Source organism: Myiozetetes cayanensis, unplaced genomic scaffold (genome assembly GCF_022539395.1).
Source record: "Myiozetetes cayanensis isolate MyiCay16 unplaced genomic scaffold, myiCay2020 scf3, whole genome shotgun sequence".
In the NCBI taxonomy this organism is placed as follows: Eukaryota; Metazoa; Chordata; class Aves; order Passeriformes; family Tyrannidae; genus Myiozetetes; species Myiozetetes cayanensis.
Genome location: NW_026087521.1, coordinates 64,375,618 through 64,402,802, shown reverse-complemented (window position 1 = coordinate 64,402,802; position 27,185 = coordinate 64,375,618). Strand labels below are relative to the sequence as shown.

At 40.5% G+C, this 27,185-nt stretch overlaps 1 protein-coding gene across 5 annotated transcripts in view; it reads left to right on the top strand.

The window, feature by feature from the left end:
- The window catches only part of SLCO1C1 (solute carrier organic anion transporter family member 1C1), a 55,740-nt gene that overhangs the window by 11,715 nt on the left and 16,840 nt on the right, over positions 1-27,185 (top strand). For 2 of the 5 annotated variants that reach the window (XM_050325327.1, XM_050325330.1), the window contains exons 4-15: positions 766-898; positions 1,303-1,424; positions 2,320-2,466; positions 3,314-3,412; positions 4,241-4,486; positions 5,349-5,513; positions 7,202-7,397; positions 8,357-8,522; positions 8,964-9,145; positions 13,710-13,774; positions 15,012-15,129; positions 16,146-16,560. In XM_050325327.1, the coding sequence (XP_050181284.1) occupies positions 766-898; positions 1,303-1,424; positions 2,320-2,466; positions 3,314-3,412; positions 4,241-4,486; positions 5,349-5,513; positions 7,202-7,397; positions 8,357-8,522; positions 8,964-9,145; positions 13,710-13,774; positions 15,012-15,129; positions 16,146-16,368 (1,862 nt within the window). In that variant the 3' untranslated portion in view covers positions 16,369-16,560. Of the gene's footprint in view, positions 1-765; positions 899-1,302; positions 1,425-2,319; positions 2,467-3,313; positions 3,413-4,240; positions 4,487-5,348; positions 5,514-7,201; positions 7,398-8,356; positions 8,523-8,963; positions 9,146-13,709; positions 13,775-15,011; positions 15,130-16,145; positions 16,561-25,196; positions 25,303-27,185 lie in introns of those variants that run through there. The other 3 variants (XM_050325325.1, XM_050325329.1, XM_050325328.1) reach the window with 3 other exon arrangements.

Below are 27,185 nucleotides of genomic sequence, written 5' to 3'. Positions count from 1 at the left end.
ATTTGTTATGAAGAATGATTTTACACATCTCCTTGAGCCATTAAAACTGAGCAAGATTCCCCCAGTGAAAATCAGTGGGACTGTCAGTATGATTACATTGGATAGCATAAGGTTGGTTGGTTATACGAGAAATTAGGCATAGTCTTAAATATTTTGTAATTTGATAAACTTAGTGTCTGGCTAATTAATACTAATAGAAATTTTGACTGTTAAATGACAATTTGCCTGCACAGATTTATACTTTTTCTCTGCTTTTGTGAGTAATCTGCCTCCCTTGCAAGTCTTGACCTGTTGTAATTTATCAAGCAGCAGGAGTACAAACCTCTAACTGTAATCTACATTTATTTTCCAGTCCATCTCCTTCCCTGTGTACTAAATTTTCCAGCAAGACATTGTCTCTTACGATTTTAGATTAGTGGATTTATCTCACTGGAGTGTGGTACTCATGGGAATGAAATCTTAGCCTAAGTATATAAAATTCTGTTTAATTCCCCCTTTTCCCACTCTTTTGGTGATTTGCTCTCTTCAGCTGCCACAGTCCTTCTCCTCTTTTCCAGCTGTTTATCCAAAATTTATGGTTTTCTTATCACAGAAGGCATTGGGTTCCTGTAGAATGCCTGGAAAGAGGGAGAAACACCAACCCCAGGCCATCACCCTCTCTCTCTCTCAGAAAACGCTGCCTATACCACATACTAGGAGTGGTTGTTTTAGGGGATCTCTTATCAACAAGCAGTAAAACTCAGTTTTCCTTTTGTACTCTCGAAGGGAACCTCCTAATCATAATTCTTGTAAGCTACTTTGGAGCGAAGCTTCACAGGCCAAGAATAATTGGAGCAGGCTGCTTGATTATGTCAGCTGGAACGTTCCTAATTGCGATGCCCCAGTTCTTCATGGGACGGTAAGTGCAAAGGGATCAGCATTTTACAGCTGGGCTGTGCACACTGAATGTCAACTCACTAAAATATTCAGGCATTGATTGTGAAGATCCCCACAGAAACAGGCATATGTGGATGTGGTTACTTAATCTGGTATTTTTTCTGAAAGGACTTATTCCTGTGGAGCAAATAATTTAATGCATATACTATTCTCAGTTGTAATCAGCTTGTTGTTTTATTAGTCTGTGATCTCGATTGGCCACTTTTTGACATGGTTTAGGAATTGTTGAAGCATCAGTGAACAAGTGATGACTAAACTCAGGATGAAATTTGCACTTAAGCACTATAAGCCTACCAGATAGTAAGAGATATGATTGCTTTTTCTTACCAGTTCTTATAAGTAAATACAACTTTGTTTTTTAAACAGATACCGATATGAAAGATTCCCTTCCACCATCAACTCAACTGTTAACATCTCTCCATGTCTGCAGGATAAAAGCCAAACTCCACTCACATCCTTGGAAAAATCTCAAGCAAAAATAAATGCAGGTGAGAGAGATCTCTGTTAAATATTGTGATAAGCACCCTGAGATATATCACAAGGCTCTAAAAGGCTCATGCACTACTTAATTAAAATGCAAAAAAAAAAAAAGAAAAAAGAAATCAGATTAATCATTCCTACAGAAAAGACAGATCTACTGGCTGAGGCAAGTTTATTATGAACAAATGTATAACTGCCCAAGAGTTTTTTTCAGGCTGCAGCTTTTCCTCCAGCTTTGCTGTCTCCAGCAACTTTCTGCAGCTCTGTGTTTTGCAGAAACACCAATCTCCCATGGGGACCTTGGAAAGTCATGATCTTCCCTCTGCTGGGAAATAAGTGCCTTTAGATCCTCAGGTTGGATCCACTTGGGTCTCCCAGCCTGCAGACCCTGCTTCGTGTTTCTCTCCCTGCCCGTTGACCCCGTTTTGCACACCACAAAGCTGTGGTGCACTGAGTTCCTCGTGGGGAAGGAACATTCCTCCCCTTTGCCTGGCCATGAATAAGTTGTGGATGAGCAAATCAGGCCCTCTATATGTCCCAAAATATGTGTATGTTTGCACCCCTAAACTCATGGATTAAATGTGGCTGGTAGTGCTCACTATCATCGATGTTTCCCAAATCTTTCCATCAGGTGATCCCAGTTTTGGTTAGAAGGAAGTGAAAAAGTTTTCTAAAATGGGATGTGGCGACAAATTTATAAAATCAGTGAACCAGTTCACTTTTGAGGCAGTTCATGCTAAAAATATATCCACCTTAAGTTGTTTGGGTTAAAATTGCCACCTCTGCACCTCCCAGTTTTCCTTCTGGTTTTCCCACATTAGAAGTATTTTAGAAAACCTGTGCATTCAGTGTCAAACTCTTATGAAAAGCATATCATTGTTGTCTCTCTTGTTATGTATTCAGGATGTGAAAAGGAAGCAGGCTCTTCCATGTGGATCTACGTTTTACTTGGAAATCTTTTGCGTGGAATAGGTGAAACCCCCATCCAGCCTCTGGGAATTACATACATTGATGATTATGCCATAGAAGAGAATGCTGCCTTATATATTGGTAAAATAAATATTGCTTATTTTCCTAATGGATTTTTCCCCAGAAGAAACTGAGTTATTCTGAATAATGGAATGAGTGTTATTGAATTGACTTGCCCTGGTTGTTTTGTTTGCATAATTTCCAATATTAAAATTTATTTAAGTCATGTACACTCAAGGGACCAAGTTCCCCTTTAATTATACCAGCAGTTCCATTATCTTAATTTGATGAAAGAATTTGACCTTAGGTTCCTGCTGTTCCCCTAATCTTCCTAATTCTTCTGGATGTGGACTGCTGAGCCTCTGTGCACATTCAGTTCTCTGGAAAGTGATAAAAACAGGCTCTTTCAAGCACTTAAAATAGAATTTTAGAGGGCACTCAAAACATTTCCTCCAGATTCCAGGAGAATTATAAACAATAGTGCTGAGGCTTTAGAAAGTTGGTATCACCGCTTTCTTGTGTTCATTGTCTGACCTCTGCACATTCACCTGAAATATTACCAAAAAATTCCTTCCCCATCAGCATCTTGTCTTGACAAGTTTCCAGTCTGGTAACTGGCAAAAACTCAGGTTCTCCCTGTAAAAGATTCAGTCTTTCCAGACAAATTTTAAAAATTCAAAATATTCAGAAAGTTTGACTGAGGGTGTAGGGAAATGGATAGCAAAATAATGGTATTTTTCAGCCTATTCAGGGCCCCACCTCAGCTTAAAGTGATCAGTTAAATAATTGTTGTGTGCTTTCCAATTACTTTAATGTAGTCAGCTAAAGAGTTTCTCGCATTTATAGATGTTATGCTCTGCTTTTAGGTGCAAAGAACCAGTGCTCTTTCTGACTCAGGTGTGTAACAGTCCCCTGTTTTTTATTCCAGGCTGTGTACAGACAGTGGCAATTATAGGGCCAATATTTGGCTTTCTTCTGGGATCCCTGTGTGCCAAACTTTATGTTGACATAGGCTTCGTAGATCTGGGTAAGTCAGAAAACTCATGTTTCAAAAATTCAGTCAGGCTCCAAAATGCCCATTTTAGGCCAAGAACTATCTGGTTATGCATAAGGGGCTAACAGGAGTAGAACAGGCACGTGGTGTGACTCTTGGGGATGGTCCTGTGCAGGACTAAGAGTTGGACTTGATGATCCTTGTGGGTCCCTTTCAACTCAGCGTATTCTGTGATTATGATATAAAAAGGCTGACAGCAGTAGAGTGCTCCATGCAGAAAAGGCTGGCAAGAAGGATGTTTGTGGAAGAAGACCTGACTCTTCCTCAGTCCCAGCAGGTCTGCAGGGGGTGCCTCCAGGAGATGCCCTGGGGAGGAGGCTCTGAGGGGACAGCGGGTGCCAGGAGGAGGCAGGACAGAGGCTCAGGATTTATGTGTGAGCGTTTTTTAGTATCCTGTTGTTGCCTGGAAATGTTGTTTGGCAGTGGGTACCAGGCCTCCTGACTACCTTCTGCCTGAGAAAACACTTTCCTGTTTTTCCCTGAGGCTTTTGTACAGCACAGCCTGACTGGGAGCAAGTGAGTGGCCACCTGGACTGCCCCATCTCCCGTGCCTTGCAGCACCTCTGGGGACGTGCGAGTGGCACAGCAGTGTCAGGGCCAGGCTGCTGCTGGGTCACAACAATCAGCAAGTCCTTGTTGCATCCCCACAGCTGCTCCTGCAACACCCTTAGAGACCCACAGCTAAACCTGGTGCGGTGGGAACAGACTCCTGCAGAGAAGGTCCCTGAGAAACCACCTTCCTTGGTATCAGCACTCTTGAAAAGCATCTGTTTGTTTCTTCTTTCTTTTGGCTTTCTCCAGACAGCATCACAATAACCCCCAAGGACGTGCAGTGGGTGGGAGCGTGGTGGCTGGGTTACCTGATAGCCGGTGTGATCAGCGTTCTGGCCGGCATCCCCTTCTGGTTCCTGCCGAAGCACCTCCCGAGACCGGAGAGCAGGAAGGACTCCAGCACCTCCTCCGAGCAGTCCAAGTTCATCATCGAGGATAACAGGGACCAACACAAACCTTACCAGCAACAAACGAAGATCGCTGAGATGGCAAAAGGCAAATCACTGGAGTTTCTTTCCTGATGGTTGTTTTTCTCTCAAAGGCCTTTATAATTTAAAACTTTACACCTTCTGAGGCCCTATTTTAATGGACTGAGAATTATGATTTTTCCCTCAGGTGTCACTCTCCACCTACATGACACATAAAGGGTCTTTTCATTGTTTCCTGGATCTGCTCTTGCATGCAGGATTTCTTCATCTGGGATTTGTAAAATTATGCTAGTGGGCTAGCAAATATCCTGAAACCTGCAAAAATTTTTCATTCACAGATAGTGACTGTTGCAGAAGCAGTGGTAAAAAGACTTTTGGTTTTTGCTAAACCTTTTTCTGGAAGTTCATTCATTAGAAAAATATGTGGAAAATCTGATCAGAATAAGGATGGGCACAGACTCACTGCAGTATTGTAGGAGGCTGTCTGGAGTTAGACAGGAGCTGGTTTGCACAATTGCATTTCCTTGGCCTTACTTTGCCAAAAGCATTTTCCCTCAGTACTTGAATCTGTAACTCATTATGCCTGTGCTTGCTGTCAGCTGTGCTGAGCACTCTCTGCCCCAAATTAAGCTGAAAGGTGCTGTGGCTGTTGAGGACACATAGAAACCAAAGCAGTCCTGGTTTATGACCGAAAGAAGGAATAGAAAACAAAAATATCTCTTCTGGGATATTGATGCTTAGTGTTTTGCTCCACTGTTCCCCCATCCAGAAATGGGAGAGCTCTTAGGAGCTTCATGGAACTTCATGGATTCCTTCTGAAATGTTCTGCAGTCCTTTTTTTCGGAAGGTGCAAACATGTCACAAAGCATTATTCACAGCAGTTATTCTCTCTCTGGTCTGCTTGTTATTTCTGGTGTTTTGTCTTGCAGACTTCTTTCCATCACTGAAGAGCCTCTTTGGGAATCCAGTTTACATTCTGTATTTGTGTGCAAGTATCATTCAGTTCAATTCTTTAATTGGCATGGTGACATACAAGCCAAAGTATATTGAACAACAGTATGGGCAAACATCTTCAAAAACTAACTTTGTTATAGGTAATGCTATATCTGCTTCTTGATATCTTTAAAATGGACATTTTAGGAGTGGCATGTACATACATATAGGGAAAATTGTATTGTTTTAGGATATGTTTATTTCTTCTCCTTCCTTGTCTGACTAAGTAATTGCTTATAGCAGGTAAGTTCTTTCATTTCTTCCTTAGCACTAGCTAGCTCTGAGTTTATCTGTGCAAGAGTTACTGTGAAAGTTCACATTATTTGATACCTTAATTCCCACTTAACTGGAAATTTGAAAATACTATATATGTGCAGCACATGAAAGTAACTGAGAAGAGAATTAATTTTAAAATACTTTATGTAAATGAAGTTATCAGACAAATCTGTTTCCTTGCTGGCATCCCACTTACTTCAATGAAATGAAGATCATGTCAGTGAGTGCTAAAGGACTGACTCTAAAATAGTATCATATTGCCAGTGATTTCTTACTTTCTGAAGAGGCTGGTGTTAAATAAAAGGAAGGCAAGCCATATCCCAAAACATTCTGTACAGCACAAGAAAGAGAGATGCTGCTTCAGCCTTTGGTACCATGGTGGCCATTTTTGTAGATGACTTCAGGATCATGAACTCAAATGCCCAGTTGCTGAACCTGCACGCAGGCTTGAGTTCCATTCCTAAAGTCCAGGGACTCAATAGCATTAAACAGCAAAGAGGTTTACATCTACCCAATACAGAGGGAACTGCCTTGTTTCAGGGCAGCATTAGTTGCACAGCAACAGAGGTATATATATGCAGAAAAGCTGTATTGATCCATTGTGCTATGTTAATTCCTTAAAGATAGAAGCTGGAATTTCCTGGCACGAAGCTCCTCAAAGCAAGGGGAAATCTTCAAGTATAGTTGATGGCCAGTGAAAGTCCAGAAAACAATCACTACATTCAGTAGAGCACTTCCAATTGTATTTAAAATTTTTTTTTGGAGCTAAGCTTTCAGGTATGTGCAAACTGAGTGGGGATTAAGAACAGTTTGATTTCACTGAGCATAGGGAATACATCCAAAGAAAGCATGCAATGACCTGGCTAGAGAAGGATCCTGAGTGAGTGGCTATCCCTACAATAAGGTCATTCTCCTTCCTTCTTTTCCTTCCTCTTCAAAACCCCCCTTCCTGAGGACTGACTAGAACTTACAGTGTTTATTTCTCTTTCCCTATCTCTTTTACTATTTTTTCTTTGACTAATTCTATCACAGTCTCTCTGATTGATAGATTTCAACACTGAGAGTTGAAACAAACAGAGCAATTTGAAGCATTAAAAAAAAAAAAAAAAGAAAAAGAGAGAGAGAAAACAGATCTTGCTCCAGATCTCGCTCCAGATCTCATAACACTCTAGGAATGATCCCTCTGCTGACCAACTAACAGTGGAGAAAACCACCTAGATTAAGAGTTTAAGAAATTGGAGGATCATTAGCTAAACTTTATCCAGTTCTTTATTCCTGTCATAGAACTAGCAATCAAGAATGTCCCTGGGAGGAATTTTTAAAAGCACCTCCAGCACCTTGGTAACAGTCCAAGGATCAATTCAAGTCTGGACAAAATAAAATGCCCTGACTAAAGACCTTTTATGTTTTGTTCCTTCATCTTATTGCTGCAGCTGTTTTTTTGGATGGGAAGGTTAGTTATTCCATTGATCTGGGGTTTTCATTAATACAGATTTTTTCTGTTTGATTTAAGGTCTTATCAACATTCCTGCTGTGGCCTTTGGCATATTCTCTGGAGGACTGGTCATGAAAAAATTCAGAATCGGTGTTTTGGGGGCTGCAAAACTTTCCCTGGGATCATCTTTCTTTGGTTACCTTTTGCTCCTCTCACTGTTTGCGATGGGCTGCGAGAACTCAGAAGTGGCCGGGCTGACTGTGTCGTACCATGGGTAGGCTGGCAAGGGCATCCTACAGCACCAAGTGCTTTTGCAGACCAAATTCCTTCCTCATTTCATTCCAAAAAGCATATATTGTTGAAAAGAGAGTGATGGACCTAAACATGCTTCCCAGAAACTAGAGGACATTGTGTCAGAACACTTTAATGACTGTGACTGACTACTTTTTAAATATTATTCCCATGGGACCCAACCCTTGAGCCTGGATGATTTCTGGAAATGTGAGGAGCTCAGGAGTGGGGATTCAATTAATTGTTCCTTGCTTCTCTGTGCTGAACAACAAATGTCATTTAATAGCCTTTGAACCCAAAACTTCAGGATTCACGGGCTAACCATGAGTAAGCCATGATGCTAATGATGAGGTACACCTAAGGGTCACTTTTGCATCACTTTTGCCCATGCTATTACTCTGTAAAGCTCACTTTTTGGTAGGAGTTTCCAGCACTGACTCCACAGCTGCCCCAGGAGCTGCTCCACTAGTGTCTTAAGCAGCAGGTGGCTGAAGCTGGCAAATTGCTGTCATGCAAGGTGTTGGACCCTCAGTCTGGATGAATCCCATTCTGATAAGCTCCTCACTAACTTCTACAGAGACCATTTCCTACAAGGAACTCAATCCCCTCTTTGCCATTTGTCCAGTTTTGTTAAAACTGCATCAAGCCTCGGGTAACCAAAATCTTAGAAAATAGAAGCAAATTCATGAATAGAAATTGTTAGCTGTCACCCTCAATACAGTAGCTACCATCTCACAGTAGATGGTGTGATATTGTTGAAACTTTTGGATAACAGAGAAATAAGAATTTACGGTGCTGCATAGATGTGAAGAGACAACCTCTAATGGGCTACAGAGGGGAGGTCTGGCCAGGTGTGCCTGTCAGAGAGCACAGCCCGTGATTTGATAATGATTTCTTCCCCATCTGCTTGAAAACTTCTTTGCAATTTCTGTTTTTCCTCAGAACTAAACTGATGACTGGCTACGAGCAAGCGGTTTTTTCGGAGTGCAATGCAGGCTGCTCATGTTCCAGCAACGACTGGGACCCCATCTGTGGAGAAAATGGAGTTACCTACATTTCTGCCTGTCTCGCTGGCTGCCAGGCATCCAACGGCAGTGGGAAAAACACTGTAAGGCAGTCTTTCATTCCCATGTGTGATGTGATATTTTTTGCAAATACAACCAGGTCTGTCAGAGTAAGTGGATTAAAATTGACTAAGGCCCGTCCTCTACAACCCTAAACTCCTCAGGGTGATTTTAGCAATCTGCCACCCACATTTAAAACTTTCTCAGTTTTTCTTTCCAGCAGAAATCACAAGCAGAGAATGTTGGAGGGGGTTTTATTTAGCTGTTGGCTACCAAGACTCTTGGAAAAAACCTGTAATAAATACATTCATCAACAGTAGATACTTTATAATTTTCTCCCTCAATAAATAAACCTTTTCCTTTTGCAAAACATTCCCACTTTGGATTTAAACCTTCAGCTACCCAGAAAACCGTGATGTGCAATTCCTGAACATCCACTTCTCCGCTGTTTAGGTTATCATACATTTTTACTTGCTCTCTTCCAGGTATTTTTTAACTGCAGCTGTGTGGGAACCTTCGAATCCTCACAAAGCTCCTCAGCTGTGGTGGGACCGTGTCAAAAAGGAAATGAGTGTCCAAAAATGTTTCTGTATTTTCTAGTAATATCAGTTATCACTTCATACACTTTGTCAGTAGGTGGCACACCGGGATACATCCTACTTCTAAGGTAAGAAATCATTTCTGCCAGCACTGCCAAATGTTTTCGAGGTGTTTGGACATATGTGACTGGGTATCCCTCCCCTCCTAGTATTCCTAATATTGTGAAATGTTTTCAGCTATTCAAGGTAGCTTTCAAAATATTTTTTTTTTTACTATGAAAAGGCATCCTCAAAATTTTACAACAAGTTTTCTACCACCGGTGCAACATGTTTATGATATCAGCAATATCTTTCTGTTTTCAAAGATGATATAAGAGGCCTAGTTATAGTTTATACCGAAATCCCCTTCCTGTAATGCCTTTTACATTACCAGAATGGTGTTATATGACCTCCCTGCAAACAGAAATTAGCTCTGCATGTGCCAGTGAGGGCACATATATGTATATGTATATGAACAGCCAGGTTTCCTCAGTTCCTATGGATACTGATGCATGACTATATGGAGGTATTCTAATCCAGTCCCTCTATATACCCTCAACTCTTCCCCTCTAGCCAGTTTTATTATTCCATATGATTGCTCTGTTCTAGATTTTTTTCTCTTCAAGACAAAGATTGATTTAGAAAGAGATTTTTTTTTTTTCCTGTTCTGATAATCGCAGATTTATTAAATGCTTCTCCTAAGGAATTGTTCCAATACATATTTACTGCTGGGACTATGTCCATCACTGAGTGTAAGCTTTGAAACTAATTTTAGAAAGTGCAAAAGGCATGTAATACTACCAGGACTTAATCTGGATTTTTGTCAACTTATTCGCAATTTTTGGATTCCAAGTGCTGCTCCACTTTGTTTTGGAAAGCTTTCTTACTCAGTTCCTTTTTCCAAATTATTTCCAGATGAGCACATTCTACTTCTCAAACAAAACAACAGTAAATCCAGGCTAACTAATCTTTAGTATTATAATTGTACTTTCTTACCCCAAAATTCTCTTTGTTTTTTAATGAAATTTTCTGGAACAGACCCTGTCTCATTGCTGGTGCCTTTATATCACATGGACAGAGCCAGTGCTAGAACTGGCAGAATATAGGCTATATGGAAAAAAACTAAATAAAGAATGTGATTTCAGCTATGGTTCCATCACAATCCTTGAACCAGAATCAATATTCACACAGAGACTCTCAGAAATGGTTGGGCTGAGGATCCTTCTGCACTGCCCTAGACAAACACTGCCAGTGAGGTGTGTGCCTCGCTGAGGTGAAGCCACACAGCTTTCCTCACAGATCTTGTGGGGTTACCGTCGAGCACTGCAAAAACACACTGCATATCTCTCTCTCCCCAAGGTTTCACTCCAAAAAAATCATATTATAATCCATTTTAGACAATTTTTACTGAAGCTTATGCACCACTGAACTGTCCGTGCGCCAAGATGAGGACAATTCACGAGCTGAGAGTTTGCAGGAAAACCTTCAGTATTTATGCCAGGTTTCTCTCTGGGGTTGCTTCTGACACACTGGATAAATATGGGCATAGGGCTACGCAGAGATGCAGTTTCCTTCCCCTTTCCCTCTACGTGATGTCTCCTTCCTATCCATAAGACATAGAGTAGAAAGTGTACAGATAGGGTACCACACGGGACCTCAGAACTGTTGTAGCCATGCTCAACCTCCTGCTTTTCCTCTTGTCTCCACTGCATAAAAAATTAAGTGTTTGGGAGGAAATGTTCATAACTGAACACCCACAAGCTTAAATCACACAGTGTTGCCAGCGCATCTCAGCCCTAAGAACTTTCTTTTGGGAACCTTATTGCTTAATGGATTTATTTAGAAAAGCTTAGAAAGGTTTTCAATTACAATACTAAAACACTTTATATATGAAATCAGCAAAACAGTTTTATTGGTTCGGCTCCAAACCTTTTATTAGTGTTGAAAATCATTTTATTTTGAGAGACATTTAACTGAAACTGAGAAGTTATGTGTTTTCCTGCTGGATTGAGGGCACCCACCTCTGATATGCAGCTAAATAAAACGTATTTCAGAAAGTTCAATCCCTTTTTTCCTTTTGGCTTTTTTTTTTCTCTTTTTTTTTTTCTGCACTACAAATGACCTGTGGGTACAATTCCACTTTAAGCTCATGCTTACTTTTCTCTTTTCTGTAATCCATCACTGACTGACTTTCCCTGAAAATCTGGCTGAATTGAAAGTGTGCTTCTGTTACCAGAAGGAAAATAAATTTTCTTTGAAAACAAATAGTCCAAGGTCAAGTTGCAGACTTCATTAAGTACTTTTTCCAATGATCTGTTTTTAAAATTATTCAATATTCAGTCAACTCTGTTAAGATTCCAGCACTTGAGCAATCTGATGTTTTCTGATGAGCAGATATCATTGCACCTGCCATGGAGCACCAACACAGCTAAATCCCTTTAGCCTTTTGATTTAGTGACATTTTCTTTAAGGGTTTACACGGCTGGAGCCACTGAAATATGCTTACAGCTCGTGACCGAGTCATTTGCTGAAATATCTTTTTAGTGGTATTAGCCTAATTGCAATTGCCAAGGAACTTGGGAAAGCCCTAAAGTTTTGTAGAAAAACACCCTGTAGTTCAGATAGCTGTTGTTCAAGCACCAGCTATTAATAGCAGGTGATTAGGCAGTGATAAGGAAGTCTCAGATCTCCCTGAGAGGTCTGGCTATCACTCAGGAGCACAAAGAACTCCTGTTTCCGAGCAAACACAGTACAGATGCTCAAACAATTTTTTTTTTTTCCATCTGAAAGTGAAGATTTTTCCTGCGGGATCTAAATCCTATGAAACACATAATAAATACCCAGTTATTGGTTTTATTTTCCAATTTTGCTTTCTATACCCTCAGATTTGTTTAGAAGAACCCCAGACTGAGGCTTGCTTGTGTAAGGTGTGTCTGATAGGAGAGCAAGTCACTGTTCTTACAGCTTAAAATCATATTACAGTCATGCCTACATGGATGGCAGTGCTTGTATAAGCCACAGTGCAACAGACTGTGTGATGATAATCCATGACCAGGGCATTAGAGAATAAAGTGTTGAGATTATAAAATGAGGTGCACACAACTATTTATTTTTTTTTTACTATGATACTTTGGTGTTTTTTCAGAGAGTCAGAGAATGACTGGGGCTGGTAAGGACCTCCAGAGATCACTTAAGTCCAGCTCTCTTGCCAAGGCAGAGTCACCTACAGCAGATTGCACAGGCTGGCATCCAGGCAGGTTTTGAATCTCCCCAGAGGAGACTCCACAGCCTGTCTGGGCAGCCTGTTCCAGTGTTCTGTCACCCTCACAGTAGTTTTTCCTCACATTCAGATGGAACTCCTTGTGTTTCAGTTTGTGCCCATTGTCCCTTGCCCTGTCACTGGGGCACCACTGAAAAGATTCTGACCACATCCTCTTGAAACCTGCCCTTCAGATGTGTGTATGCATCACCAGGATACCTTCTTCCTTAAATGTCTTTTATGTCCTTTCTATTTTCACTAAATTGGGGGAAGATGACCCAAATATCATTTACAGTATGGGTTCTTAATGTTGTTCTGGCAGCTACACTGTGAAATTTAAAAACATCACTGGTGGGGAACAAAAGAGCTAGTTCTGTAATATCTTTATTACTTTTTAAAATATATTCCAAATTACATTAATTTCTGCAGAAGCTGAGCCCATCCAAGTTCAGAGCATGTAGGCTGGGTCTCCAGAGGGTTATGTTCATCCTCAGTGACAATTGAATTTCCGCCCAATTTTTTTTCTGATTTATAATTAAGATAATGACTGTGACAACAGGGAATTTTATCAGTTCCTATATTGACACACATATGTTACTCACCCCACATATCAAACATGTCCCTGTTTAATCACGTGACTGGGACTTCTCACTGACCAAAAGTCAAGGATGTTCTCAGATTTGTGCTGGATTAGGCATTGTAATTGGCAGTCTGGCACCTGTAGGGGAAACAGCACACCTGGCAGCTGCTGAGGGAGCAGCAGGTGAGTCCTACAGATTTGGGTGGGTCCGTATACACACTGCTTGTAGCATGGTTGTGAAAGGCAGCTGATCTCCTGCCCACCACCTCTGCCTTCCTCAATGGACTAGGCTGATGACTAAAGGCTGGAGCAGGGCTGATCTGAGCTAGATCTCCCCTGAAAGCTCAGAAAAGTCTAAACGCAAAGGGTCTGTCAGAGGATTCACCTGTACAGGAGGTGTGATCCTGATCCTAGATAGAGTGCAATGAAAAGTGCGTGCCTAAATGCCTTGTACTAGCCTGGATCATGATCCCGAAATTCAGAGGGTATTTAGCTGAGTAAGACTATCCAATGGATGTGTGATTTCACAGCCAATTTTCTTGTCCTGTGTGGGTAAGTCCTAAGTGCTGATATCATCTGAAAATCCACAACCATCTTAAAATGTGATATTGAATATAGACATTCAAAATTCCTAAATTCTGTTCTGGTTTTATCACATTTTTTATGTATTTCTGTAATTTGGTTAGTCAGTGGCATTAAGGAGGAAAAGATCACATTTCTTTCCTTTCTCTTGCTTTCTATTTGTGTTCAAATTATTCACACTTGATTCTTTATTTGTATATAACACCTTTTTTATTATTATTATTATTTTCAGATGCATTAAACCCCACTTGAAATCATTTGCACTTGGTATCTATACCCTGGCAATAAGAGTACTTGGTAAGTCTGTTGAGTAACTCTTGAGTCTGTTTTAATACACTCCTCACTAATCATTTATCTTACAATTAAGCTCTGATTGTTGGAAAGATCAATGTCTAACTTACAAGTAAATGTCATATGAATTAAAAAAAAAATAGGAAAAAGGGTTGAAAAAACTAAATAGCTTGCTAAATCGTATAGCTGTGGCTTAAGTATAATTAAAACATACATGGCCAATATCCATAGAGATGACAAGCAATCCTTCAGACTATGAAGCTAACATAAAAATTACTCTTGTCTCTCCTTAATCAGCAACAAGCATAATAGAACCACTATGGCTGAGAATGTGTGATTGTTTTTCAGGTGTATTTTCATGAGTTTCTAAGGGAACTAGTCTGAGTACAGCTGTGTCTGGGGGCAGGGTTCCCTGCAGCCTTGTGGTAGAGCCACCTCTAAGTTGTCACTGAAATCAAGGCTATTGTGAGATGCCAGTGAACTGGAGATTCCAAAATGCTCTATGTCTTCACAGGAAAAAAAAAAAACAAATAGCAAGTCACCTACTTAAATACAGTTAGACTTAGATGAGCTGGATGAAATGGCATCCAAACAAGCTGCTGGCTGCTTTCTCACACCTTTGCAGGCCAAGAATTTTCCCTCCTGGCTTGCTTTCTTCTGCAGCAACCATGGGTGGCTCCCCAAGTGGCACAGAGTCCAGGATATCCCATTAGCACGTGAAGAAAGGCCTCTCCTTTCCATCACCCACCAGCACTGCAGTAGGTTTGTCCCTGCCACAGTGGTATCTCAAGATACTTGTAGGATACTTGTAGCCCCACTACAGGCTCCCAGCCTCGCTGTCTCTCTCCCTTCTCACCCCCCACAACCAGCCCACAGGACACTCCCTACACCCAAGCTGAAAAGGCTCCACTGCTCTTAAGAAAGGAGAAGCATCTCCTTTCTTTTTCTTTCTCCAGAGGTGTCCCGCAGGGTGAGGAAACCAAACCATGGCCAGCCCTCCTTCCGCTGGCTTCCACAGGCTTTTTGATGTGCTGTTATGCTTCCCTGGCTTCCCACAGGGAGGAAAGGGTGGTGTGTGCCTGGGCAGCACAAGACACGTCTCCTCAAAGCAGCAAACAGTGTGGAAGTATCATTGCTGTTCGAACCTATGATTTAATGTCCTACACGAACGTGTCTCTAGATCAGCACTGATCACTCTGGAAAGTAACTTTCTTGCCTCTATTTATTTGTTAAATACGCCCAGCGGGAATCCCTGCCCCAGTGTATTTTGGAGTAGCCATAGATACCACTTGCCTGAAATGGGGCAGCAAAAGATGTGGGGGAAGAGGAGCGTGCAGACTCTATGATTCCAGTGCTCTCAGGTAACAGCTCTTCTCCATTCGCTCTTTAACTTGTGCTCTTTAAGTGTGTCTGTGCCTGGCACTGCTAGAAGAGTTCCTGTTGGAAAATGAGTGAAAGATCTGAAACTGAATGAAAGACTCTGACTAATAATATTAACAATAATGTTCAGGTTTCAGCATTCTCTTTTCATTTAATCTCTTTTTGGGAGGAAAGGAGGTGATCATCTTGTTTCGGTATCAGCTGGAAATATTTGTCACTTAATTATTCCCCTAAAAATATTGAGGTTCTATTAAAACCTCAATTTCATGCTGAAGCTTCCCCCGTTCTCTGCTGTGGTAATGTGTAAATAAGTAGAAGGGTTATTAAAACTATTCATGTTGGAGCTGGACCATAAAATGGAAGGGAAAGGTACTATAAAGCACGTTAGTCTTATCTAGAGTGGTAAGTGCAGTGTTGTCTTTATCAATTTATTGCTAGAGGACAATAATAATCTGAGCTGCATTCATGAAAGGTGCCATCAGAAATGAACAATGGAATAACAAGGGTAAGAAGAAAATGGGAGAACACGTTGTTCTTTCCCCTCACTCCCAGGAAAAATGTTTTGAAAACATGAAGGAAAGAACAAAATCTCAGCTGGGACTCTTTTTGCTGATAAAACATAATGATGTTATTGTTGCTGCTGTTGTTGCTGTCATTATGCCTGTAAAACAAAAATACCGTCAAATGGTTTTGATATCACTGGTACTTTTTATGAGGCAAGCATGAAATAGAGTAATTGCTCTAAAAATATTAGTGCTATTCTTACTGAAGCACATTGGGGTGGAGGAGATCAGTCAATGCCTGAGATGCTTTCTTGTCCACAGACCACACTCACCTGACCTGGATGAGGTGACAAACTCCCCTCTCCAGGGTCATTCCCCTTGATTGAAGAGTGCTCTTATTCAGCCTTACCACATGAGAATATGAATGTGTTCTTGATGCCTTCTAGTCAAATGTTGCCTTTGAAATAGGCTCTGATCAATCATTTCTCTCTCAGGTATGTGTACCTGGGGCTGACTTTGGTGTTGGGCACGGTGTCCATTTTCTTCAGTGTTGCTGTCCTTTGGGTTCTCCGGAAAAGGTCTTCTCCACCAGATGAGACCCTCTCAGCCAACGGGGAGAGAGGCACCTGTGGGACAAAGAGCAGGAAAGATAATTTTGTCAATAGTGACTGTTTAATTCAGTCAACTTACTGGCCAGAAAAGGAGACTAGACTTTAGGAAGACCGAGATCTCCACCCTGATTTTACCCAGTGAGTGGTGTTCCAGGCAAAAATTCATCATCAGTGAAGCAGTATCTTAGTATCCACCCTGAAAATGTTCAACTTCGTGTAATTTTCACTGTACACACCAAAAGAAAAGACAGCCATTTTTAGCACCTGTACAGCTCTGAATACACTGCTCACCATTTTTTCTGTGGAGTGAGGGGAGTTCTTATGGCTGGGAAGGTGCAGCTTCCTCCCTCACCGAGAAACCGCTCCCTCCCTCCTCATCAAGCTGCAACAGCTGCTGCTGCCCCTCTATTTCCTTCTGTGTGTGAGGGGTAGTGGAGAGGCTGCCATGCAGCTCTCTCTGCCGTGGAGCCAGCCCAAGAGGAGCACACAACCTGACTTGGCAGCCTGGAAGGTGGAGGGATCTTTGGCACATAGCCCGCCGTTGCAAACAGTGCAGCACGGGGCAGGAGGAAGGGGGTTTGCTGGAAGGTGAAATCAGCTACAGGCTCTGGGCATCTCGTGAATTCAACCCATAACACTTAGGACATCCAATGTTGTGGTTAGGGATCTTTTTTCAAGTAGCTCTGTTATAGTACAACAATAACAACAATAAAAGCTGTCATTGCAGTCAAAGAGACCACCAGAGTATTGTCCAAAGGAAACTGGAATAAAATAGAGCTTTTTTAGGTTTCCAGCAGTTTCTTGCTACTTGCTAGTACTCAGTGTACTAAATAATTCCATGCACTTTATTAAAATGTTATAACACCAGGATAAAAGATACGTATGATTTATTTTTTAAAAAGCTATGAAAAGAGAGCTTGGGAAAAATAAAATTAATTAAAAGACCAAGTGACTTGAGGTTTTTCCTTTTAATTTGTTGTATTTTCTAGCTGAAACTAAGATATGTATTATAGCACCCCTTTACATATCATTTTTGCAGTCTGTCAATATTTGGTTTTAAATATGTTTGGGTTCTGGAGAGCTGTTTAATGCCAAGCAAAATCTCAAGAAAGCATGCATTGAAAAAGACAGTTACAGCACCACTGTGATATCCTCTTACGATTTTAGAGAACGGGCTTCACCTTTCACCATGATATTGGCAAAACTAACCCCTATCACATCACTTGTGTCTCAGCAGTGACTGTAGGTCCCTGCTGCTGAGCTGGGTGTGCAGGTCAGAGGCAGATGTGGAATGCGGGGAGGGACACATGTATAAGAATGGGATTCACTGGACTTTATCAATGGTAATTATTTACACTGTGCCAGTAAAGAACTACCTAATCTGTTCAATAAGAACACTGAGAAGGAGAATGGTGCTTAAGCACCAAATATCTACAGAAGGTAAGGCTTTAAATCCGTTCCTTGAGAAAATGCAGTTGTCAGAGGAAGGACCAATGTGACCCATTAGTTGCCACGTGGGTGATTGTTTAGACAGTGGCCTGAAATATGGGAGACCTGGCCTACTGTCCCAGCAATTTGTCGCCCCTGGAGAGTGACAGAGGCTACAGGCAATGGAGTGCTGGAGAGTTGTGGCTGTTCACTTTACCTTATATAACTGGATATTGAACTAAACAAATATAATTTAAATAATTTGAAGGTTTATGAACATGGGCCTAAGTGGAGAATTGTGGCTTGGGTGAATCACAGAAAATGGCATTCCAGTCTCAGGTCCCATTCATACTGCATCATCATAAAAACAGCAAAAAATATCAGACTACATCAGCATCCAGGAGCAAAGACAATGCTTGGAGCTTTTTGTTGCCTCCTTGGGAGGGCACTGGTCATAGCAATGAGCTGTCAGATCCAGTGAGAGAAGGAGGAGCCCTACTTAAGTACAAACCAGGATAAAAAGGGAGGGATATCTGCATTTCACTCAATGCTTGATGTTGTTCATGTGTCAAATAAATGGGGATGATTCCTAATTTGTGAATCAGTCCTGGCAGGTTTTCAGACAGGGACATTGCTGCTCAGCAATGCTGGAGCTTTCAGAGGCAGCTCTGCAAGTGCCAGGAAAATCCACTGGTTTCAGCTGGGATGGAGAAAATTCTCTTCTTAGCAGCTGGTATAGTGCTGTGTTTTGGATTTAGTATGAGAATGATGTTGATAACACAGTGATGTTTTAGCTGTTGCTATCTTGTGCTTACTGTAAGTCAAGGACTTTTCAGGTTCCCATGCTCTGCCAGTGAGAAGCTGTACAAGAATCTGGGAGGAAACATGGCCAGGACAGCTGACCTAAACTAGCCAAAGTGCTATTCCCCGACCTAGAATGTCATTTCCAGTATATAAACTCAGGGTGAATTGGCCAATGGATCTCTGCTAGGGACTGGACTGGGCATCAGTCAGCAACTCTACTGTGCATTAGTTCTCTTTCTTGGGTTTTATTTCTCTCTCATGGTTGTCTTTGTTTTCATTGCAATTATTGTTATTCTATTATGATTATATTTTATTTCAATTATTAAACTGTTCTTAATCCATGGGGTTTTCTTTTTTTTCCAGTTCTCCTCCCTATGCTACTGTGGGGGACAGGGTGAGTGAGCATCTGTGTGGTACTCAGTTGCTGGCTGGGGCTAAACCACAACAGACAAAAAAAGAAATTTAAAGAAATAAACATATCCTATCCTACTTCAGGGGAAAAAAAAAAAACCAACAGGGAAAAAAATCAACTTCTTGGGTTATCACCCATGCTTATATATGCCTGGACTTAGTGAATAATTCTTTTAAAGCTTGGGCTTTCCTTCCATATCCCATTTTTTTTAACACATAGTAATACTATAATGTAGAGTGCTTAGCTGATAAAAGGATACACTATGAACAAATCATACAAATAGGCCTCAGTTAGGACTGGCACAGACATAACCAGAAACCTACTTGCTGGCTGTGGGGCAGTACGGAGCAGTGATGACAGAAGGCAGGAATGTAAACATCTGTAACCTGTGGCAACAATAAGGAGGAGTTTTTGGAGAAAGACAATGATTTCATATTGCATGCACAGTAGCATGTGGAAAGGGTGTTGGTGATACATGTTTGGCTCGTGATTTACAGCATTTAACCAATGGTTTGAAGGTGTTCACACACTGCAGGGCTCTGAAGGTATATAAGGGACTGGGTTATGTAAATAAAGTGGAGCATTCTGCTTAAATCATATTGGTTTGTGTGTGTTTGTTCACTGGAAGCTCCTCCGCCAATACTATAAACGAATCTGTCTCGGTAAGTCTTATTTTCATTATGGTCTGAAAATGACCCCTTTTTTCCTGCCACTCTTCAGCAGTGACAGATATATGTCATTCCCATTTCAGAATCTTTTCCACTCTGCTACTTTATTTTAGTACCTCAAGTAATAATGTGGATGCATGGAGGAGTGTCTGACTAGAGATACGTATTCTGGATTTGTTATAATATGTGAAGGAATAGTCTCAACATTAAGGGATTTGGATCTGTCAGGATCTTCCTACCAGAATTTTCATTGTAAATCTGCAACAGCTGCTGTCTCAAAAAAAGATCAACAAATCACAGAGAGTGGAGCGGTGACCCCATCTTTGTGCCACTATGACATTGCCATAAATGATCCTCTAATCTGAGGGAAGTAGCAAAAAAACAGGGAGCAAAGGGTGTGAATGCATGAAAAAGAATGCACAGGATAAATAATGATAGATTGCCTCTTTGAAGTGCTCAAAATAATGAGTAAAACTGATGAAGATATGAAAAAACTATTGTAATTTTTTAAATCACAGCAATTGGTATAATCTGAGAGAAAATATTGACAGTATCACTTTGGCCTAATTCTACGTAACATTAAAAGAAAAATAGGTTCCTAGAACTTACTTACAAAAGTGATGAAAGATATGGTATGTAGACTTGCAAGAAGGTAAGTAACAGGGTTTTTTAAAAGCATTTGCAAATAGATAAACATTATTAATAATTATTAGTAATCTAGCCCAAAGGCTGTTGCCTAGAGAGAGCATAGGTCTGACCCAACCTGCATGTCTCTTTTTGTACCCTGGAGCATCACTAAGCAAGTGCTACCTAAGGCAGTTCTTCATCCAGTGCTATTCAATCTCTAGAAGAAAGAAATTCCATAATTGATATAAAAATTATGAAAGCAATTTAAATGTGGGGCCCCTTAATGGTGATTTGAAGTGCTCATTAAAAGGACCTTACTTAAGCAACATGTGGTTAATATCAGGAGGTTAGTTAACCAACAGCTCATCCCAAATTAATACAGTTCATTGAATTCTGAAGAGAGTAAATAAGGAAAGGATTTAGTGGAGAGCAAGTGGAGCACATTCTCACAGCTGGATGGTGACCAGGTCAGGAAGCTCTCTCTTGTGGCTGTCGAGCATGGTAATTTTGAAATGTTGTTGTTGTACACACTGGTATCAGAACCCTCTTGCTGATCCTTCTAAAACAAGGTGCAGAAAAAAGAGGAACTGGTTTGGAAAAAAACCCTGTGATAGTGTTATGTAGTCAGCTTATTTAACACTGCAGACAAAGGTAGACTATGTTCCAGTGCTGGGAAATCCAACAGGATAAAAATCTATTAGAAATAAGATACATTTTTTTTTCATTAGAACAACTGTCTTCAGCATGCTTGTGACATCTGATAGATTTTCCTGTCATGTGTTGTCTTTAAGTCAAGGCTTGACCATTCTTGTAAAAGATCTGCTCTAGTTTAAGAAGGCAGATGAACTGCTCAGTGGAGTGGTGGTGTGTATAATGCCAGGTATTCAATTATGTGAATCATAACAGTTTTTTCAGTTCTATTGTCTCAGGTAATATCCCAGACCCAACCTATCACCAGAGGGTGATAGGAGGTATGCCCTGGGAGTTCACCAGATGTGTGCATGTTTTTTGTTTCTGTCATGCTATGATCAAGCACACAAAGGTCCAAGTAATTACACTGCCAATGACTTACACTTCAATTCTGCATCTGTAATAACAACTCCAATCTGCACTGCCGATTAAGACTGAATGCAAAGAGAAATTGTACAATCAGCATTAATATCTACCATTTGTATTTTAAGCAGAAAAATAAGAAATATCATTAAAAGAGCTCATCCTGGTCTACTTTTCCCCAGATAGGTGCATGATGCAAATTAATGACAAAATTATTGAGTTCTTATGAAAGACAAAAGCTCCACTTAGCAGTGGAAGGATCAAGTCCCAGACAGTAGGTAAAATGGAGACAACAAATCAGCCTCTCAGCATGCTTTTCTTTCATATTAGCTCTGCAGCAACAAACTGAAACCAGACACACAGGAGCACCAAGAAGCCTTTGCCAATATTGTAAAGGTTTCTCACCTTCTCAGGTGAGATTCCTGCAGTAGCTTAACGTTTGCTTAGCCATACCCCATCCCTGTCACTTAGTTTGTTAAGGAAGAGTTAAATTTTAAAACACATTGATTTTCTGTATTTAGGGATTAGTGTCCCGAGAATAAGAAGGGCTCTAACCAAATCTGCCCACTGCAGTTGGCCTCTGCCTGGCCGGCTGCTCCCTGCTACTCCTGGCTCCCCCCTGCCAACTGGGGCCTTGGCAGCCACTTCTTCTGCTGGGAGTCTGCTGCCACCCTCTGCTTGGAGGAGTCTGCAACCAGCTCCTGTGGTAAAGGTGATTTACTGAGGCTTTTGTAAGGATTGTCTTTAATCTCAGGAGTAATCAGAAATTACTGATATATCAATGTTCTCATTAAGCGGATTTTTACTATCATAATCCATTTTTTTTTCCTTGCCAGTGTAAGTCAAATGGAGGAGGGCCTTGGATGAAAAAAAGAGATATGTCTTTTTTTTTCAGGTGTGAGACTACAGTCTTTGATTTGACTTCACTTGTTTCGCATTTCCCATTCTGGTAATTTTGGTCAACAGTTTTTGGTTCAAGAAATCAGCTTGGAATGTGAATGCTTCCACAGACAGCTTGGACAGCAGCAGCCTGATGACAGAAAAATTCTTCTCAGCCAGGATGAAAGCAAAGTATTAAAAGATATTTTAATTCCTGGAAAATTGTAAATTAAGGGTATATTCAGGACTAGGAAAAAAATATGGAAAAACTGATGTGTACTCCTTTGTCAGAATGAGGAAACCAAAGGAATAGTGGCATGTTTTTCTACAGGTTCTACTATTCTCAAATTACAGAGTAGATTTAGCTCCATCCCTTTTCAGATGTTCAGGATTAAGAGGGAATAAAAGCCTTATGTAGATCTGCTAACCCATCTGAAGATAACCCAAAACCAAAACCTTGGGAATGTAAAGCTCCATCAAAAATCTTTCTAAAACAACAGGGAATACTTATTTTGACATTGTCAATGCATGATAGTGGAGCTTGTGACACACCTCTGGAGATGGTGTGGCCTTGGGGTGTGTGTGCCCTTGGTGGAACATCAGCGACCAACAGATAAACTGAAGTATGGTATGTTCTCTGTAACAAAGAGCATTAGGTAAGCACCAAGATGCCCGTCTTATGACTAGAAAATGTCAATTATGGAATAAGAAACCTGCTGGAAGGGGATGGTTGATGCTTCGTGCCTCAACAGGACATGAAGAATCACCAGCTCCGAGAAGAAGAGGCCCACATCTGTCGTAGGACCATGAATTTTGATCCTTTGTGTGTAGTTAATGTTAAGTACATGATTCCTGACTGTACTCTTTCAGAAAAATTGCAGGGGTAGCAGTGTTGGTTGTTTGGGTTTTTGATTCAGATTTAGATCTGATGGATACAATCATAATGTAACACCATGGATTTTCTCTGCAATGATAAATTTCATTCTGTGGAAATTTCCATCCAAAATTCAACTCGATGAGGCCTGAGCAACACCCACAAACTGGGAAGTTAATCCTGCTTTAAGTGAAGAGAACTGGGCCAAATGAGCTCCAATTTCCTTCCAGTCTAAATTATGCTGTGATTCTAAGACTTTGTCTAAGATCTTCTCTAGGATTACTTTCTTCTAAAAGGCATCCAGACTTTGATGAAGCCAAGAGTTAAGACACATCTATTTTAGGTTTCTGGGCTAGACACCAGTCTGTCTCTTTACCTTTCAGTACTGTTATTAGACTTCTAAATATATTATGCTCAACATTGCAGATCCACTTTTTGAAATAACAGCAAAGGCACAAAGCTGGATGGAATGGTTAAACAGAAGAGAGGCTGGATATTACAGATGGAAAAAAGAATGGGCCTGAGAATGGCAAAATAGGAGTAGAACACAAAGTTAAATAGGAAGCTGCACAGCTGATGGCCAGTAACAGGAATTTCTGTTTCTTAGATGAAAAATTTCAAGACGACCACTAGAATATCTGGTAATTGTAGAAAACTAGGAAACACACAGATACTTTTCTGAAAAACTTAAATGTAATCTTAGAACATATCAGACAAGGCTAGAGATAAGGAATAGTTAATATTTCAAGATGTGCCACTGAGATTACAGCTGCACTACTGTGTAGCTCTTTAGCCATGTGCATTGATGAAATATGGATACACTGTGGCCAAGGGCTCCAAGGGTGTCTTGTAGAATCAAGAAAGGCTATTTTTCAAGAAATTATTAAGAATTATTAACTTGTTGACCTATTGAAAAAATATTGACCACATTGAAAAAAATGTGCTGTCTTCATTTACGGTCAAGGTTGAGTCCTAAATATCAGATGGAGAGCAAAAATTTTAAAGATAAAGGACCCTGTCATTTCAAAACCAGAATATAATTTGGTCCTAACTGGGAATTAAAAGAAGCTTCCTATGCATCATAAGACAAATCTTTTGCAGTAGCCTTAGAAATGGATGGAGTGGGAGGGAAGGCAATTCTTTACTGTTCTCAGGACAGAATCTGGTCTTTTCACAAAAGGTCATTTTGAGTTTGCAGGCTGGATTTGCGATCTGGATTCTTATTTTATAATTTCACTAACACTTGCAACTGAACTCTCCTGACATACAGTTTTGAAGAAAGTACCATTTTCTTGGTGATGGTGTCTCTTGCTCTAGGAAGTTAAAGGGAACTGTCTGGTTGAGAGTCAGAAAAGCCATGAGCAGTGCGAGGTATGACTGATAACAGTACTGACTGCAGAAAGATTATCGAAAGGTCAGTGTAATTAAGTAGGCTGTAATTGTTCATAGCAAGTAAAAGAATAGGTGTGGTGAAAGTGGTGGCAGGGAGGGGGGCATGAACTATCAGGAATGGCACATTTTGCTGTAACATCCAGGCAAACAGTAGACATAGCTCTCATGCTTGAAGAATGACTGATCTTTTAAGTACAATTAAGTACAATCAGGCAGAATGCACAACAGGGGTACAATCAAATAAAATATTTCTCATTAACCAGTTCCTTGAACTAGGGCTGTAAGTATGTAAAGGGTTGATCAAAGTACACATAGCCCCAATATACTTTGACACTTGGTCTGCCCGTGCTGTTAACAGCACTAAACTCTAAATCTAAACAGTCTTCTAAGCATGAGTGTTTCTTGAACATCCAGTTTGTTCTTTATATCCAAGGCATTATATTTTCTCCTCCTGCCAGTCTTTGACTGGCTCAAGCAGGTCTGAGCTCAGTGGACTTCAGCCATAGACTATGAAGATGAAACTTCATACCAAAATGCATTGGAACCAGAAACATTTCTGAAGTTGGGACACCCTGTTGTTAAATGTCAGGAAAATATGAACCATTATAATCTAGACAAGCTCAGGATAAAAAAAGATGTTTCGCAAGAATGTACGAAAAGAACACACTTGCAGGTTTTCTTCCTAATTAAATTTTGACCATAGATAAACATGGATAACCATGTATTTTGGGACCTTAAACAGAGGGCAGAATGGGAGGAGACAAGATTAAAATGTTTAATTTAGATTGTGTTGGAAGTTAATGATTCTTCTACCAAGCATGGCTTTGCTTAAGGAGAGAATACTCTGACTTTTGAGCACTTATGTGGTAGTATAACTGCTGTTGTTGTGGACACAGAACCTAGGTAGGAACCTCTTTAATATTATTTTTGTTTATCTTAACCATAAAATGTTGCCACTGATTGCAGCTAATGAACATTACCCATGTCCTACTAATTGCATTTCCTGTAACCACTAACACCAGTAATGTTCCTGTTGAAAGTGTCAGTGCTTTAATGATGGCATTATACATTTTCATGTGTGTCTCTGAACAGTAATTATGTCTTGAACAATATGAGCACCATTGGGATCTGCACAGCGCTGTGATATTCATTTTTCATATAAGGTTAACTTAAAAGGTCTTACCATAATTCTGTTTAAAAATCAGCAAGATTTTTGTCAACAAGAAAATTGTATTAGCACTACAGTTGGTGTAAATCATTACACTGCCATAAATTACAGGAGGAAATGTGGATCTTGATTTGTGATTTCTTATTCTACTGGGTGGTGGCATAGTCCTTGAGGGTGCAACCTGAGGGTGGAGACAAAGCAGCCCAAGGACTTTGCTGGATTCTTAATATTCCTCAAACATCACCATATTTTCTTTTGTAAGAATCTACAAAACCTGTAGCGAACTGTTGTCTTGACCTTTGTGAACTAAATACCTGTTATTCATGCTAAGGTTTTTTAATTGCTGCTCTTATTCATTATAATTTGCATATAATTCAGGGGCATAAAATGAGGTTTGAATTTTTTTTTTCTTTTTTAATATGAAAGGGAAGGAGTAGATCTACCTAACAAGCTCAGAGTCAGGCCATGGTCCCTATAAGGTCATATACCCTGAAGATATCTGCAGCTGTCCTTTGCAATGCTGGCTTCATTCACTCCGAAATTGCATTGTGAGGTGTCACAGGATTTCCCATGATTTTGTGAAAGTTGTCAGCTCCCACCAACACAAATGATCCACAATGGTTATTAGTTAAAGACCCTTGATCTTCCCCACCCAAAGCATTTCTCAGAAGAGTCTGTACTGAGCATAAAATCAAACCAATTTGTCAAATGTTTCCTGGGTATGTTGGAAAAATGAACAGGAAGTGGGTTAAATTTTATTCTCAAAATATGACTTAGGGGGAGTTGGTGGATTTTTTTGGTTGTGGGATTTTTGTGTGTTGATTTTTTTCTTTTTCTTCTTTATGCTTGTTTTTAGGGAGGGGATTGTTTTCTTATCCCAGGAAGAAAGGTTAATTTTTGTTTAGGTTGACTGACTACCTACAAAGGATAGGTTGTTTGACTGAACTTGTCTTTCTGCAAATGCAAATCTCTCAGGTGACTACTACAGCAGAGTGTCTTGTGCAGGCAAAGAATGGTAGTTTTCGAGAATCATATTAGTGAAAGGGCACATTTGGTGCAGAAAACTTCATAGTTTTGCTTTGCAACCAGATGCTCGGTTTATTAAACATGAAAAATATGATAGTGAAATAAATCTAAAAAAGCAACTTTATCAATACCTAAAATTGTCAGGCTCAGCAGCTGCATGTGGACATCAATTGTGAATCAACCTTTTATCTTTTTTTCTAATCTTCCTGTGACCTGGAATTTCTCCAGCACTGATCTCTTCCATCTCCAGCAGATGTCTGTGTTGGTCAGGGTCAACTGAGGATGGGAGGAGATGCTGCCAGCAGCTCCAACTCTTGATCATAGCTTGCTCTAGCATTTCTCCAGCACAGTTGCATCATCTTTTTGCTTCACTCCCCTCTGTCCTAGCCCTCACAAGCAAAAGTAACACCACATCCAACAGCATCTTTGCAAAGCACTCATAAGAGGTGTCATTCACTACTGACAGGAGCTGGTCACCCATGTCTTGTCTGAGAGGCTTTCCCCTGGATTGCTGGAGGAGCTGAGCACTGACAGTGATGAGACAACTAATTTCAACTTCCTAGCTGGCTTCACACTTTGCTGTGTGCATCAA